The 17,247-nt window shown below is 38.3% G+C and overlaps 2 protein-coding genes across 4 annotated transcripts; one reads left to right on the plus strand and one right to left on the minus strand.

The window, feature by feature from the left end:
- Nucleotides 1-63: 63 nt before the first annotated feature.
- NDUFB1 (NADH:ubiquinone oxidoreductase subunit B1) lies at nucleotides 64-2,910 on the minus strand. Of its 2 annotated transcripts, none has more exons than XM_052783016.1 (3): nucleotides 2,787-2,910; nucleotides 1,598-1,742; nucleotides 64-402 (listed from the first exon to the last, which is right to left on the minus strand). In XM_052783016.1, exons 2-3 carry the CDS (start codon nucleotides 1,735-1,737, stop codon nucleotides 366-368), a joined length of 177 nt encoding a protein of 58 aa, XP_052638976.1. In that variant the 5' UTR covers nucleotides 1,738-1,742; nucleotides 2,787-2,910; the 3' UTR covers nucleotides 64-365. The 2 variants fall into 2 exon arrangements, with proteins under 2 accessions (XP_052638976.1, XP_052638977.1); XM_052783017.1 differs by having other exon boundaries at nucleotides 1,598-1,739; nucleotides 2,787-2,887.
- Nucleotides 2,903-16,520, plus strand: CPSF2 (cleavage and polyadenylation specific factor 2). 2 transcript variants are annotated; one of them, XM_052783014.1, is made up of 15 exons: nucleotides 2,903-3,063; nucleotides 3,745-3,930; nucleotides 5,395-5,554; nucleotides 5,646-5,751; nucleotides 7,286-7,415; nucleotides 7,746-7,861; nucleotides 8,416-8,603; nucleotides 9,025-9,315; nucleotides 10,426-10,526; nucleotides 10,860-11,060; nucleotides 11,709-11,861; nucleotides 12,444-12,669; nucleotides 14,552-14,851; nucleotides 15,827-15,961; nucleotides 16,067-16,520. In XM_052783014.1, the coding sequence occupies exons 2-15, from the start codon at nucleotides 3,782-3,784 to the stop codon at nucleotides 16,157-16,159; spliced, it is 2,349 nt and encodes a 782-aa protein (XP_052638974.1). In that variant the 5' UTR covers nucleotides 2,903-3,063; nucleotides 3,745-3,781; the 3' UTR covers nucleotides 16,160-16,520. The 2 variants fall into 2 exon arrangements, with proteins under 2 accessions (XP_052638974.1, XP_052638973.1); XM_052783013.1 differs by lacking the exon at nucleotides 2,903-3,063 and having other exon boundaries at nucleotides 3,438-3,930.
- The last annotated feature ends 727 nt before the right edge of the window (nucleotides 16,521-17,247 follow it).

The following is a 17,247-nucleotide window of genomic DNA, read 5'->3' on the forward strand; positions in this document are numbered from 1 at the left end:
TTCCTTTCAAGGCGAGTTCATAAATTAGCTAGAAATACATGAACTCCACACCATACCGTTCAGTAATTTTTGCATAGTTTTTCTTTATTACATAATTCCCCCTCCCTGCTCCAGGGTGTGATTTCTGGGGACAAAAGTTTCTCAACACTTATGGACTAATGGAATTCCTGAACGCATACTAGCCATGTAATTAAATCATCTTCCAAAAAGTAAGATTGGAAATTAAACTAGCACTGATGAATTGCAGGTGTCCTTTTCTGTAGCTTTACATATTCTCTCAAGATAAAAACCATAATCCTAGTCTTTCAACTTGTGAGATACGATGAGTAATCAAACGAAAATATTTTCCATTTCATCAGCAGCCTTTATTTCCATGTAACTTCTTCACCAGGCTTCAACTCTCTGTGTGGAAAGAAAGGAAAGAAACTAAAATTAAGATAATTTTTGCAGAATAATTACTAATAAATGTAATTAATTATTCTACAACACCTTAATTTTGAGAGTTATGTATAAATTCATCTTTCCTTGCAATCGTTGTCAGTTAAAAATCTTTCAATACTGAGAAGCTTCCTCTTTTCTTTCCAAAGCTTCAATGGCTTGAGTCCTCTTAACTCCCCTTCATTTAAATGGAAGCAAAAACCAGTTGATCTCTGAGGAGTTAACACACTTTTTACATAATGGGATCCAAAAAGAAAAATTCTACTTCTTTTCAATAAAAGAAAAATCACTGCTTTGGTGGGAAGAGAACTAGGTGTGAAAGCAGAGGGGATTTTTGCAATATGCTGAAATACCAGCCCAACTTCACCCGCAACTGCAGTAAGGAAAGTCCTAATGTAACAGTGGGGTGGATTATGTCGTAAGCTTACTTTCTTACTCAGAACTAATTTAGGTGAGACCAGAGTAAAAAAAAAAAATCTACCTGCAAACTGAAAATAACGTTCCTACTATTAGTCCATGCTATGCAGCATGATTTTTTTTTTCTGTTTCATTAACCCTATGGTCTAATACAGAATTTGGAGAACTGACATAGATGACGCAATGCATTAAGTTATCTAAATTCTCCCTGAGAAGTCAGCCACTAAGCCCAAAGTGATCAGTGTATATAATCACATCCTTCAGTGAAGGTACAGCAGTTGCCAACATAGATGTTGTATTAATTTTAAAAAACTTGATTATTTTTAAATGACACAAATTTATAATTAGTTAAAATGCACTGTGATAATTTTAAAATTAAGACAGAAGCTTGTGATAATCCACTGAAAAGTTGAAAATTAAAATTTAAGCAGTGTTTCCTGCTGAAGTTTTAGAGAGAGAGAAAATGATGGTTTCCGCATTTCATGACTAAGAACTTGACAGCAGTTAATGATCCTTTCTTTAATGACTAAGATGGCTCCTAAAGCCCCGATATTCAGAGGGCATTAGTGACCTATTGTATAACCCTTCATGTATGCTTGCTGAAATTTTTAGGGCTTTCTTCCCTTTAATATTTTGACAACATCACTGATTTTTTTTGTCATACTTAAAGACTCTCAAAAAGAACAGAGAAGCACTCTACAAGGTAACTATTTATATATTTAAGAGGCATCATAAAGCAGACCTTCTATATAGTAAGCTCTTGTTTCTGAAGGCAGACAGTTTTTCATCATTCCTTCTGTCCAAATAGCATCCAATCACAAATCCTAAGGGAACAAGGATGTGAACCCAGTGATCACGCACAGCTTGGGCGAAATTCACCATGACTGCTAGAAAGAAAAGCATTAACAGGTAAGAGTTACTGATAGATCTGTACATGGAAACTGTTGCACACCTGGCACCTTTAATCTCACTTTCTAGGATCCTACAACACCATAATAAACACGAAGGCCATCAAACACCTCCTACAAGACACACGCTGTTCACAGATCCGTACACAGGGTTCTTAGAAATAATCCTAACTAACTCTTGGCCCTGGGAAATAGGATTTTATCCTAAAATGGAAGAGAAACAGAACATCTCTTTTAAGATATCCCCGGTGAAACAGTTCCTGTTAAATGTCCTAGACTAATTTATCCATTAAAGTAACTCTAGCAATACAGAAGTTTGCTGTTCTGTAAAACGCTACAAATGCATTTATAACCTCAACTCCTGCAGACAGACGCTTTACTATCTGTAACAAGGCTGAAAGATACGCTGCACATTCGGTGGGGAGCTGACAGATAAGGAAGAACGGACATTTCTAAAACCCAGCGAGCCTTTTCCAACCCAACCGAAGCCTTCCAGATTAGCGTCTTGCTGCAAGCTACAAGAGACACCAAAGAAGTCATACAGCCGCGAGCTCAAAACGGCATGCTAATTACAGAGGACAGGCACCAACGGCGCCGTTCCTCTCACAGCCGCTGCGGGCCGGCGGCACACCGAACACCCGAGGCGGTGTGGGGGAGGGAGCACGGCGGGAAGCCCTGTCCTCTCCCGGTCCCTCCTCCCTCCGTCGCCCGCGATGGCGGCTCGGGCCGGCGCTCACGGTACCGACCCACGGGAGGGCCCCGCCAGCCTCCCGGCTCCGCCGGGCGCGGAGAAACGCTGCCCCCAGCCTGCCTGGGAACCCGACCGCCCCCCGCACGCCCGTGCCCGCGGGGGCAAGAGCGCCATAAAGCCCCAGGGCTGAGGGGCGCTCCCACTCCCCGGCCCCGTGTCCCGGCCGAAGGGGACAGGGGACAGGGCGAGGCGCCCCCAGCGCAGACGGACGTCGGTACCACGGAAACACCCTCTCGGCTGCTCCCGCCCCCCGCGCGGGCCCCAGCCGGTACCGCTCCTCGCTGCCGACGGGCCCCGCGCAGCGGCCGCACCAAGGGCAACGGGCGGCGCGAGCAGGCCGGGAGAGACCACCGGCTGCGCAGCGAGAGGGGGAGGAGGGCCCTCACCCCCGGCGGCCTCGCGGTGGTGCCGTCCGTTACCCTTCCACCTTACCTCCTCCTCCTCCCCGCCTCCCGCAAGATGGCGGAGGGTGCCGCACGGGGCGGAGGTGGCGGGCGCGGGCCCCGGTGGGCTTGAGGGAGGCCGGCGCGCGGGCGGCCCGCGAGGCAGGTAGCGGCGGCGGCGGCGGCGGCTCGGGGGGCAGCGCTGCGGGCCGGCCCCAGCCTTTGCTGCTGAATGCCCCTCTCCTCCCCGTGGGGAGCCGGGCTCGGCCCGGTGCTGAGGCGTGAAGCGCTCGGCTTGTCGTCGCCGAGCTCGCCCTTCTCTTCCTCATCTTCCTCTTTCTCCTCTTCCTCTCGGGACTGGCGTGGGCGCAGGACTCGGCCCCTTAACGCCGGGCCCGGCCGGCGAGGTTTGCCCCATCAGGGCCGGGCCGCGGTCTCGGCGGCGGGGCCCGGCAGGGCACTGGAGCCGCCGCGCGGAGCCCCCGGCCCGCCCCGTGCTGGCCCCCCCGCCCCGCCTCGGGCAGTCGCTGGGCTTGCGGGGCCACAGCCCTGGATGCGCCATGTCCCGGTGCCCCCATACGCCCCCGGGTGGAGCCGCTGTTAACGGCACTGCTCCTAGTGAGCCTTTTTTTTTTTTTATTCCTTGTTAAAAAAACCCTCTTTCTAATAACAAAAGACCTACAACGATCAAAAGTTACTATCTGAGAGTTAATCGATATCCAGTAGCTGTATTGAACAGTATTCCCGCATGTTATCCTGCATATTCTCAGAAATGTATGAAGTTAGATCTAAATAAATAGACTTTTCCCTTGGTTTAGTCAATGAAATATTTTCTTCCCCCGTTCAGATTGGTTCTTTTGGAGATTAAACAGTTGGAGAGGAAAATGACATCGATTATCAAATTAACTACGCTTTCAGGGGTGCAGGAGGAATCTGCCCTTTGCTATCTGTTACAAGTAGATGAATTTCGTTTTCTTTTGGACTGTGGCTGGGATGAAAACTTTTCTATGGATATTATTGATTCTCTGAGGAAGTAAGTACTTCAGTTCATACACTTTTTTTTTTAATAGGTTTTGTACTTTTCTGAAAGTTTTCAAAATATCATGTAATGGTATGCGTATGGTGATGTTAAATACAAAACTGTTCTTTTGTTGTTGTTTGAAGTATGTTTTATGTGAAGGGAATTATGCTGCTGAAACATTTTCAGTAAAAGCTTTGGTTTTTTCTTGTGAGTCTACTGAGTTACATCTTTTAACTGTAATTCTCAAACTGTTCTGTGTTTGTTTTGGCTTGGTTGTTTTGTTTTTTTCATAAACATCACACAGAGAAGACTGACCTTGGCTCTAAACTAATTTGGAATGGTTAACTAAGTTTTAAATGAAAGAATCCTTAGTGTATGTAGGTGGAATACAAACTGGTTCAACTCTAGCCTCTTGTTTCAAGTTGAATAGACTGTCAGTCAGGAAAACAGCTTCTCTTAGTTATCCCAGCCCTGTAAAGAAATAAACCTGTCTAGACTTTAATACTGAACTTCTGCAGGTTTACAGCAAGGAGCCTTGCTGATGCAAGCATTGATTACAAGGTTAGGACTGAAACATGGAAATTCCTGAAAGAAGCTAAGCTTTGCGATGCTATTTTTATAAATTCACTTTTCTAGCATTGACACACTTGTAGTGTTTGAAGTCTTAATTGAGGATTAGTAGGTAGTAAGGATAGTTTATAGAATTTTTCGAGTGAGGATAATTTATAAAATTTTTTGACTGTCTTACCTGAGAAGCAATTAGATTAAATCCCCTTTTTAATAACAGCCATTGAGAAGAATGTCTGTGCCCTGATTACTATGTGAGGGAACAAAAAGCTTTCAGCCCAACTTGTATTTTCACTTGTTGCATGTGTTTTATGCCCTCAAGTTTTTCAGTTATGATAGGTGGTAAGTTTTTAGTCTGAGTTCTTATTTTATGCGACACTTTGCAAGAAAAAAAACTTCAGTTTTTAAAATTAATAAAACTCCCCAAATTTATGTACCACTTAAATGATATATTTGACCTTTTCTGTTTTTAAAGAAATATATTTTGATTTGATCCTTATCAGTTCAAGGATGGTGGTGTCTTTGGTCCTGTTACTTGATCTTTCTCATCAGGAGAAAAGTTGTAGCATGTCTGCATTGATAGTATTTTTGGCCCCTCAGTTAATGTACTTTCTGGTGTCCAGGTATATATTAAGGTCTTTTTAATTAAGAATTTGGTGTGAAACTTAAGTCTTCCAGACCTTGAAATTATGTTTTCAGAAGTCACTTGCATTTTAAAGTACTCGAAGATTTGGAAATAGCTGTAATTTTTAGTTATGATTTTTAAAACTTTGTTCTAAAGGTGGAAGGATTTAAGTTTTCTTGTTTGGCATTCAGACTGTGTATGTGTTCTCAAAGTAGCCATAATAGGGAGTATCTAACACCATACAGAACTCTTTTCACCAACTTCTGTTGTCCCTCTTTTTGTAGACACGTACACCAGGTTGATGCTGTTCTTCTTTCTCATCCTGACCCTCTACACCTTGGTGCTCTTCCATATGCAGTTGGAAAAATGGGGTTGAATTGTGCAATTTATGCAACTATTCCTGTATATAAAATGGGACAGATGTTTATGTATGATCTCTACCAGGTATACTTAAGTTGATACTCTCATACACAACACCTTTGATATGGTAGAGTGCTCATGTTCTTGAATGCTCTATACTTCTTATTTGTTTTAGTCCCGCCATAATACTGAAGATTTCACACTCTTTACGTTGGATGATGTAGATGCAGCCTTTGATAAGATACAACAGCTGAAGTTTTCTCAGATTGTGAACTTGAAAGGTAAAGTTGTCACTAAAGTTTCAATAAATGACTTTTAGTGAAAGGCAGCAGAGTCATTAAGAGTTAAAGTAATTTTTTTTTTTTCAAGGGAGTAAGTTTTGAAATGTGCATTTTGCAGGGCTGAATTCAGTAGCAGTGTGCGTCAGTCTATATCAGCTGAGTGTTTGCCTCAGTAATTGTATGTGGAAGTGGGTAGAATTTCCACTTAACGAGGAGGAGGTCATGCCAAAGCATATTTAGAGATTTGTTTCTCTTTTGTGTTTTTGTAACTTTTCTTGGAATTAGCGCATGTCTCTCAAAAGCATTTACTCATGCCTAGTGGTAGATACCTCAGAACTCTTCAGTAACCAGTAACACAAAGGAAAGCTTTCTAGAGAATGGATAGGTTGCAGAGATTAAGTTACAGCATGTGTATGATTTAATGAGGTCTTCACTGACTCTGAATGATACTTAGTGTAGCTTATTGCTAGGAACTGTGCAGCTTTTCACTCTTGTTGAATTTAAAGATCAGAATGAAATGGAAACCATGTTCTTGAACAAAGACACGTACAAGCTGACCACCAGCAGCTTGTCTCTGAGATGCAGTATGTCCTAGTTCCTGAATGCTGCTTGCCAAAATACTTGCCCTGTTATTTGGAAAATAGAAGTGGGATGCCATCCTTGAAAGTCTGCTGACCCTTTTTCAAAATATTTGTAGCAAGGCTATGTCCATGCTGCTAACTTTTACATCCTAAAAGTAATTTTAGTGAACAGCTTTTTTAAAACACCCTACTTTTTTCATATTTAATGGAAGTGACTCAGAAAGACTCAACGGATGCATCCATCCAATAATATATGTTTTAATTATTATTAAAGCTGTGTGCTTCTGTTCAAGTTGGTGGAATGCAGTGAAGTCAGTGAGTAATGGTCATGGGATGGTCTAGTTTTAATCTGACAAAGATATGGGCTAGCACCAGTGATGAGGAGCAACAGTGCATTATTTAAAAAAAAAAAGGCATCAGGTGCTGAAAAGATTAGTCATCCCTGACTGCAGCACATGAACACCTTTCCTGGTATTGTTTGACTTGCATGTTTGTCATTCTGGAAAACTTCCAGTTTGTGTAATTTATATGTGTGTTTTAAGTACCTAGACAGTGAATGATATATGAAACATTTTGTGTTGCCCCAGAGAGGAGTCTGCCTTTCACCAGTGTACTTGCTTGCATGCAATACGTTTGTTATATCATTTACTGTTGTTTAGGTCTGTAGTTACAGCAGCTCTGCAGTGCCTCTGAATACTGGTGGGTGGTGGAGGGAAGAAGTGATCTTCACTTTAGTTTCTTTTTGTGGAGGCAAAATAGAAGTGAATTGCAAAAAATTTTGAAGTTAGTGGTTAGATGGGAAGGATAGATATGTTACTGATTTTTCATAGTTCATTTGACTTTTATTCCCCAGTAATAATTTCGGCATTCAGCTGTTTAAAATTACTCTCTCTTATTCAGAGTAATGGATTTTAATACATGTAATGTACCTAAAATACTGAAAACTTTTGTAGGCAAAGGACATGGTTTGTCAATCACACCATTGCCAGCTGGCCACATGATAGGAGGCACAATTTGGAAGATTGTCAAGGATGGAGAGGAAGAAATTGTTTATGCAGTTGATTTCAACCACAAGAGGGAGATGTAAGTTCGACATAGCAATACATATTTCTTAGATGTTGTGTTAGGTGTGCATTGTTTAGTGTGTGATAAACAGGTATGGTAGTAGTAGTGCCTTTCCAGTTCTAAGATGACCACTAATTTCACTTGCATTCAGATTGATCAATTTGAAACAAGCATTAGCTCTGGGTTTCTTCATTCCACTCAGTTTTATTTATTTCTAAGTTTGAAGCAGGAAACATTCAGCTACTGGGGAGTTTGATTTCTGTACATGCAAACATCTGGAAGCTAGCTGTCTTATTTTTTCTCATAAAATACAAATGCAAAAAGTGAGATTTTGCCTTTTTTCCACAGCCATCTGAATGGATGTTCCTTGGAAATGTTGAGCAGGCCTTCATTGCTTATTACAGACTCATTTAATGCTACTTACGTACAACCCAGGAGGAAGCAAAGAGATGAACAGCTACTAAGTATGTATTCTGTTTGGGCTTGAAAATAGCAATAATGTGATTTATTAGCCACTGTAAATTGTTTTTCTATGAGAAATTCATAACTATCCAAACTAAGAACCTTTATTAAAATGTAACAAATTTTGAATTACTCTTTTCTGGTGGTACTGATCCTGTGGGTTAAACATTTTCCTGAACGCAATGAACCTTATCTGAAAAAAGTGTATTTTACCCAGTATCAATTAATCTCTTAAGGGATTTTTAAATTACCTTCCTCAGCACATTCTTTTTTAAACTCCATTTTACTGGGGTTTTTTTGTTTGTTTTTTATAAAGAGAGAAAAAGTAGTATCAAGGCAGAGAGATCTTCGGAGCTACCAAGAAAACTCCAGCTCCCTTTAATTTTGGTGGAAATGTGGTTTTGGATCTCTCTTGAATTTTGATTTATTTCTGTGTTCAATTTGCTTTTAATTATGATTGCTAGTGTGGTATAACAAACCAAAAAAGCCAAGCCACAAACATTCTAATTTTGGTTCAAAGTGTAAGTGGGTTTTTAATGTTTTTAATTCTTCTTAGCTAATGTTTTGGAGACATTACGAGGTGATGGAAACGTATTAATAGCCGTGGATACAGCAGGCAGAGTTCTGGAACTTGCTCAACTTCTTGATCAGATCTGGAGAACGAAAGATGCAGGATTAGGAGTCTACTCTCTAGCACTTTTGAATAACGTCAGCTACAATGTAGTGGAGTTCTCCAAATCACAGGTTTGTTTTGATTTTAAAATGCAGTTATGAAGAGAGTAATGGAATGTATGCAAAAGCATTTTGTTTTTCTTCTTAACAGTAAAAAATGGCTAAATGCTGGGTGTTGTCCTTATTCTATAGTACATGTTTGTGTCTCATATCTTTTGATCAAGTAACACAGAGTCCAGTCATGGCTATGGGCATGTTTCTTGATACTCATTTCTGTTGTTATCACAAGACTTATTAGCATAGTTTATAGCTGTTAAAAAAGAAGACATAAAGTACTTGTTTCTGTGTTGTTTATGCTCAGCATTATTTCTACACTTGCTGAGAAACACCGGTGTAATCACGTGCATATTGCGTCCTGTACATCATATCAGGTTTGTACATTATTGTAGAACTTGTATTCTTATAGGTAACTTTTTGTTAATGCATATTTTAGGTTGAATGGATGAGTGACAAGTTGATGAGGTGCTTTGAAGACAAGAGAAACAATCCTTTTCAGTTCCGCCATCTCTCCTTATGTCATAGTCTGTCTGATCTGGCTCGAGTGCCTAGTCCAAAAGTGGTTCTTGCCAGTCAGCCTGACCTAGAGTGTGGGTTTTCTAGAGATCTTTTCATTCAGTGGTGCCAGGATTCCAAAAACTCTATAATTTTAACTTACCGCACTACACCTGGAACACTAGCACGATTCCTGATTGATAATCCTTCTGAAAAAGTTATAGATATTGAGGTAAGAGCTGTCTGTATATCTCAAAGTTTTTTATTGTGGGTCATCTGCGGGCATATGAGCAAAACAGAACTTAGTTTCCTTTTTGATCTACTGAAAATGCTTCTAGTGGCAGAGGGAAATCTGAAATCACTGTGTTGCATGTTTAACCAATTGTGGATAAACTTACATAAAAATAGGTCTCATACTGGGAACTGCAAAATGCTTTTTGGTGGTGTGGCAAAATTCATATTCCATAGAGATGAGCATGAAGTTGCTTTTAAATATTTATTTTTAGAGAACACTTTGTGGTTTGGTTATAATAGAAGAAATTCTGCTTGCAGTTGATGTACAGATCACAATATATAATGGATTATTCTTGCTGGAAAATACTCTGGTTTTGGATGAGGGGAGAATCAAGTCAAATTAGTATAGTATATCCCACCAGAATTAGAAAGATAAGCAAAAGTTAGAAATTATAACACAATTAATTATTATTCATGCTTTCAAATTGTTTTCAATAATTTATATACCTGTGTCTACTTCTCTCGTAAACATTTCTAGCTTATGGGAGACCCCTGTGTTTGCAGTGATAATTTCAATCCTGATGATGCAGCTTTAGTTTAGTTTTAGATTGGATTGGGAGCATTGAATTACAGTATTAGACTGTTACTAGAATTCAGTATTATTTAGTGTGACCTATACTCTAATTTGATTTTCAGAAAATAAGAAACAGAACTTACCATTGTTTTGCCTGCTAGTATGACTTTGCCAGGTTTTTCTGGTTTGACATTAGTGACACAAAAATTATAAAAAACACTGCTCATCTCAGAATATTTGCATTCACATATTAGAGATATTTCCTGAAGATGTTTCAAGAAATTTTTGTAAAGCTATTTGATTTTAATACTTTTAGAAATGCTGTTCTGTTAAAGTAGACTGTACTAATTGATTACTTTGTCATGATGTTGCCATGCCAAGGTGCCACATGTTTGCATAATCTTGTCTTGTATGTGACATACAAGTTGTACTTGCACTTGGTACTTAAATACAAATATTCTAGCCAGCAGTGTGTAGGAAAAGTAGTAAAATCATGTCAGCTACTCACAATATTAATTTTAATTCTGTCTGCAGTTGAGAAAACGTGTCAAGTTGGAAGGAAAAGAGCTTGAAGAATACCTAGAAAAGGAGAAACTGAAGAAAGAAGCAGCGAAGAAGTTAGAACAGTCTAAAGAGTAAGTATATTGGCTGGTCTTGCATTCTTCTGTTATAGTCAGAGTTGAGATTTCATTCTGCTGCTTCAACCATTTAGAGGGATAAATGAAAATCATAGTGCTGGTAGACTTGTCTGAGGGCACTGAGGAATTGGGAGTGGTTGTCTTTTAATCTTCTTGTTATTATAGATCTGTTTCATCTGCTGTTTGACTGCGAGCTCTTTCTCAGATACGTAAACTGCCCTTGTCCTTGGTTAGTGTTATGTCAACTGTTATTTTCCAGTCAGTGTGTTTATGTAATATTAAACCTGAAGGAAAAAAGGAAGTGCTAGTTTTTTTGGAATGTCATTTCAGGGCAGATATTGATTCCAGTGATGAGAGTGATGCTGAAGAGGATATTGATCAGCCAACTGTACATAAGACCAAACATGATTTGATGATGAAAGGTGAAGGTAGCCGGAAAGGAAGCTTCTTCAAACAGGCAAAGAAATCTTACCCAATGTTTCCAGCCCCTGAAGAAAGAATTAAATGGGATGAATATGGCGAGATTATCAAGTATGTGGTGGTAATGTATACTAACATGTAGTAGCTATGAAATAATTCAAAACCAGAAGTAATAAAAATAAAAATCATAATTTTGTACTCTCCCAACCACAGTAACTTTTGAACAGTTAAGGCAGTTTGTGTTAAGTCTCACAGGAAGCTTATGATAGGATTGAAGCTGCAGAGTGCTGATCCTTGGCCTGTGTTCACATGTTCACACCTCTTAGGATGTGCTTCCACTCCAGGCTTTTTTTTTTTTTTTTTTTTAAATCTTGTAAGATTTAATTGATTTTTTTTTTTAACCTGACTTTTTTCCTGCTTTAAGTTACACATAATTTTGATAAATTTATGATGGGGGGAAGAACATTGTTCAGCCTAGAAAAATCTAGCGATACTTGTCTTATTTGCGTAAGGAATACTGCTAGGAATCCTCAATTTGCTAGTATTTCCCAAGATATCTTTGTTAAGATAGGAAGGTGATAATTTCCAAATGACTTCTGTTCAAATATGGAAATATTGAAGGCAAGTGTAATAAAATTGTTGGCAATAACAATTATAAAACATCTCAGTAGTAATAATCAGCATTGTTTGTTTTTATATTATGTAGTGCTTTGGTTTTAGTGTAAGACTACTAAAAGAAAAATGCCTTTCATTCTTTAGACCTGAGGATTTTCTAGTTCCAGAACTTCAAGCAACAGAAGAAGAAAAAAGCAAATTAGAATCTGGTTTGACAAATGGAGAAGAGCCTATGGACCAGGATTTGTCAGATGTTCCTACCAAATGTATTTCTGCAACAGAATCCATGGAAATTAAGTGAGTGGCTTTGTTGTTCTTGTCACTTCTGCTAAAATGGTGGCATGGGTATGGTTCAAATTGGATAAAAGGCTAGCTTGGAAGTGAGAAAGTGGAAAAGGGCTTGCTTTTTAGTTTTTTCCCCCAAGTAATCTAAGTTATTTTTTTGCCAGCCTTTCTGGGAGCGTAGTACAGAGTGTTACAGTTCCTCACTGTCTTAAGAAATTTGCAGTTTGTTCCCTGTCTGATGGGAGACAAGTGAAGGAGGAAGAACAAATGATACAATAGTATGTTAGCGTAGATACTCAAGTGTATATATATGTATTTTGTTAAAAGAAGAACTTACTCAAACATGCTTATCTCGTGTTTTGGATAACTATGTAAGTGAATGTTGGGAATTTATGGTGTTAAGTACGCATACATGCTGATATTTGGCAGGTCTGTATTTTACTGATCCATAATATATATTGTGCTGACAGCTTTTGCTGATGTAGAATGATTTCAAAATATCTTCCATTTTTAAATGAAATATTTTGGAGCACTCGAAGGTTTAATCTTTTAAACTAAAAAATGTTATTCTTGGGGGTTTTTAATTCAAACTAGAGCCAGAGTTACATACATTGACTATGAAGGACGCTCAGATGGGGACTCAATTAAAAAAATTATTAACCAAATGAAACCGAGACAACTGATCATTGTCCACGGACCACCTGAGGCCAGTCAGGACCTTGCAGAATGTTGCAGAGCTTTTGGTGGAAAAGATATTAAAGTTTACATGCCAAAACTGCATGAAACTGTAGATGCAACCAGTGAAACTCACATTTACCAGGTAAGGTACTGGAATTTGTTAGTTGTGTAACTACTGTGAACTGTAGTAGAGCTGTATTGGCAGACTCTAATTTGGCCCTCCGTCCTTTGGGAGAGGCGAGATGATATTACCTGTGTGTACACTTGGTTTTGTGTGATCAAGACATTAGTAGCATTTTTCTGTCTTCTAGGTAAGCATTCTCCTTATACTTACTATTCAGAAGTGTTTAAGAGCTTAAACATGGGATCAGTGCGTTTTTACCTGTAGTGCAAAAGGCGAGGTTCATGTCCATGGGAACATCAATTTACTTTACTCAAGTCTTAATAGCTTTATAATGCCTATATTTAGAGTACCACTGTACAGTACTTGTAATTCAGGATTCTTTTTGGAATCTGAAGGGGAGCCTTAGAAAGCAAAGATAAAAAAAGTCCTTTGTGCCTAAATAATACTTAAGAATGAACATGTAAAGGTAGGAGCAAGTTAATGTTATCAGTAAATAAATAAGACACACCTAGTGCCTGAAAAAAGTTAATGTGATGGTTCTTGGAAAGTAAGGTTATAATACATGTTGTGATATGCAATATGTGTTGCTATATTGCATTTAATTTTCACGGTTAAGCTCTAAATAAGAAAACTTGGCTAATTTGTCTGAAGTATGTGAAAATTGTGTATGGTCCTGATTCAACTTTTGAAGTTGTTTAGAGGAAAGTCTCTCACGTGCACTTTAGGATTAGTCCTTTATTGCTTCTGTCCTTTTAAAGTTAATAGAAAAACATCAGTAGAATTGTTGAAAGAGGTATTTCTGCTTCTTTCCAGAGAAGAATCTGTTGCCCTGTAGCAAGTGAAAAGTTCCAGTTATTCAAAATTATCCCGTTCTGACGGTTTTAAAACAGCAGTGTTTTCTGTGTTTGGTTTGTTGGTTGTTGGTTTTTTGTTGTGTGGGTTTGGTTTTTTTTTTTTTTAAAGCTATGAGGATTGCTAGTGTGCAAGAAGTTACAGGATTGTGATTTTTTTTTTTCCACAAAATATTTATCTGAATAAAATTGTAATTGTCTCATATTTAGTATAAATTTTTAATATATATATATAAAGGGGAAATTCAATCTTCTGCATAGCTTTAGTTTGCTTTTCTGTTTGAAGCTTTCTGGGCAGATGAAGTACACTGGAGACATTGAATTAGAAAATAATAGATATGAGTGGGGCATCAGAATCCCAGTGTCTTTTCAGTGAACTGTGTTGCAGATGGATAGATAGTTGCAGTATCCTTCGTACAGTTGCAGTCTTGATTCTGCTATGGGCATGATGCACAATCTCATGTGGATAACAGTCTTTCAGAGTAGGGCTTTATTTAATGGGTTAAGGTCCTGGAATGCACCAGAGGAATCAGTGTAAGGTAATGTTTTGGTCACTTTAAAATGTGATATTTACAACATCCCTTCTTACAATAATATATTAATTATAATTTGTTTTGGAGGGTTGAAATTTGGAACTGCTGTCCAGTAACCTAAATGTATCTATAGAAAATTTCCTTAGATTTACTAAGGCCAACTGAGGAACTTCTTGGCCACAAAAAAAGTTTCTGGTGTTTTAAAAGGAATTGATTGCACTTGCTGTAAGTTTAACTCAAGTTTGCAGTTGTATAGGTTCTTCTTTTATTTTAACCAAGACACAAAAGGTATTGATCTCTGCTGCTTTTTATGTTAAGTAGTGATGTGAGGGTTATAAGAATTATATTTTAAAACATACTGCCTTGGTGATACCAATTTTCTCCTTTCCCTCCCCAAAAGAGTGTGAATCGAACCTATGCGGAGAGACAGTGAAAGGAAAACTGCTAATTTTTAAAGCTTGAAGTAAGAACTCTCTGTATTTTCCATCAAACTAACAGTACTTTTGTGCAACCCAGGTCAGGTTAAAAGATTCTCTTGTCAGCTCCCTTCAGTTCTGTAAAGCCAAGGATGCTGAGTTGGCTTGGATAGATGGTGTTCTGGACATGCGGGTTTCGAAAGTGGATACTGGAGTTATTTTGGAAGAGGGAGAGCTGAGGGAAGATGAAGACTTAGAGATGCAAGTAGATATGCCTTCTTCAGACTCTAGTGTCATTGCACAACAGAAGGCCATGAAAAGCCTCTTTGGTGATGATGACAAGGAGATGTGTGAGGAGAGTGAGATCATTCCTACTTTGGAACCTCTGCCACCTCATGAGGTACAGAAATTATGCTGATCTGGACTTCGAAGAGCTCTGTATTTATTTGTCTTTTTTGAGTGCTTAGACGTTGATACAGTGATCTTATTCAAATGAAAGCCTAACTGAAACTGGATTTTCATGTTTGGTTTTCTCTTTGTTAAACCTGGTACTGTTCTTTGTTCAGATTTTATGCTTTTCAGCAACAATGATCTCTTGCATATGCTAACAGTGCCTAGCATACAGTACCATCTATTTATGAAGATAAGATTTTAATTAGCATGTTTCATATTTGTAGTTAGTACTTGCAGATTGGGAAATTAATTGACGTTTAGTCACTCTTGGATTTTATTAACGTTTTGTTGATGCTATGGAAAATACTTCATATACTGGAGATACAGATCTTTGAAATTCATACGTCTGCTTCTATAGTAGTGATTTGAGAGTTCATTAAATCTTTTCTAGAAATTTATCTTTACTCTTAAATTAAAATACTTTGCATGTGAGTAGATATTATTTTATCTTTTCATTGAATGGTTACAATGCCTTGTAGTCCTGGAATTGCTTTTTAAGATACTCTTGCAGAGTCCTGAATATAGTCTGTTCTAGGAGTTAGATAAGTGTGGAGACAACTCTAAAGCCTGTTCAGATTCATGACAACTGTCATAGAAGTATTTAATCTGATCAGCAGTACAGTTTACTGCAGCTCTGTCCCTGGCATAACATGGCTTGGAAGAGAGACCTTCAAGGTCAGCTTTCCATTTGTCTTCAATATGTGAGCAAAGACAGAAACTTTTCCTTTACTTGACAGATAACTTCTAAGGCCTTTCTATTCTGGAAATGTATTGCTGCGGGTGAACAGAAATAGAACCAATCTTCTCACTTATAGTCCTGTAGTCTAGGCTACACTGCTGCCAACACAATGATAAGGAGATCTTTGGAAAAATTGAAGGTATTAAGTAGCAGAAGTATTAAAATTGTGTGTATTGTTTAAAGGTTCTTGGACATCAGTCTGTGTTTATGAATGAGCCAAGACTGTCTGACTTCAAGCAAGTTCTCCTGCGAGAAGGAATACAAGCTGAATTTGTAGGAGGAGTGCTTGTGTGCAACAATCTGGTGGCTGTTCGCAGGGTAGGTGTTCTGTGTCTTAAACATTTTGGTAAATAATATTCTGAATGAAAATTAAGTTTCTCATTGGTGTAAAGATAATAAATTGAAACATGTCTTTTGTTTCAGACTGAAACAGGGCGCATTGGATTGGAAGGCTGTCTCTGTCAGGACTTCTATAGGATAAGAGACCTTTTATATGAGCAATATGCTATTGTCTAAGGAAAGTGCTGCAAAGATGTTTTTACTTGAACTTTTAAAGACAGTGGGGATTTCTCCCAATTTTGACTTTTTGTAGTTTTCTAATTTATGTGGGGGAAACCTAATTCATAAAGAATAATTAACTATCCTGAACATGTAAATAACTGCTACTGTCATTCTTCATAAATCTGTTGGTACATTCCATGTTGTTGATTTTCAAACTGTTACGACTTGCCGTCTCCCACATAACACATTATAAATTAATTTATGACTGTGAACCCTTCTCAGGAAGGGTTCAATTTGTCAGGGTGTGTTTTGATTTCATAGATTCCCTGCCAAAGAGTACAAAATAAATAAAAGTCATTCTTCTGTTCTAAAACAAGATTAGATAGGGAACTGTGGTTTTCTTTGGTTTTGTTCTTTTTGGGTTCTGTGTGGTTGGTTTTGGGGTTATTTTGTTTGTTTTTTTGTTTTTTAGTAACTTTGAGGGGACAGTCTTGAGATTGTGGGTGTTTCTTATTTGGTTGGCTTTTTTTTGGTTGGTTGGTTTTTGTTTATTTTTTTTTAAATGGAGGTTAGTTAAAGTGCATTTTTAATAGCCCATGTTAAAAGCTAGACTACCTAAACTTTCCCCCAGTGTTAATCTGGCTACATCTTAACGTATCTGCTCCATTTTACTGATTTGTTCCAGAACAGCATTTCATATTCTATATAAAGTATTAATCTGCAGGATCAAAAAATTACTTTGGAAAGGACTCTAAGAGGACTGGATAATATTGTCAGGCACTTTAAAATCCAGTAATTGTCTGCTTCAGATTAACTTCTGTACAAACTTACAGGACTTGTAACTTCTAGCTTTTGCAGAATTATGCCAACTATAAAATCTTTTCTGAGTTCTGATTTTAATACTTTCAAAGTACTTTATCCATGCACTGCTGTTTGTTCAGAGTGCCATGACCCAAGTTCAGGAAGATCCTTTATCTTGAAATCTGAGTTCATGTGATGTATTTAATGCTGTTGTGCCATGTTTCATTCTAGTTGCATGTTTTGTGCCATTTTTCATTCTAGTTGACAGTGGGACTTACTGTAGCTGCTGATGCTAGGAATTG

Source organism: Harpia harpyja, chromosome 3 (assembly GCF_026419915.1).
Source record: "Harpia harpyja isolate bHarHar1 chromosome 3, bHarHar1 primary haplotype, whole genome shotgun sequence".
NCBI classification, from domain to species: domain Eukaryota; kingdom Metazoa; phylum Chordata; class Aves; order Accipitriformes; family Accipitridae; genus Harpia; species Harpia harpyja.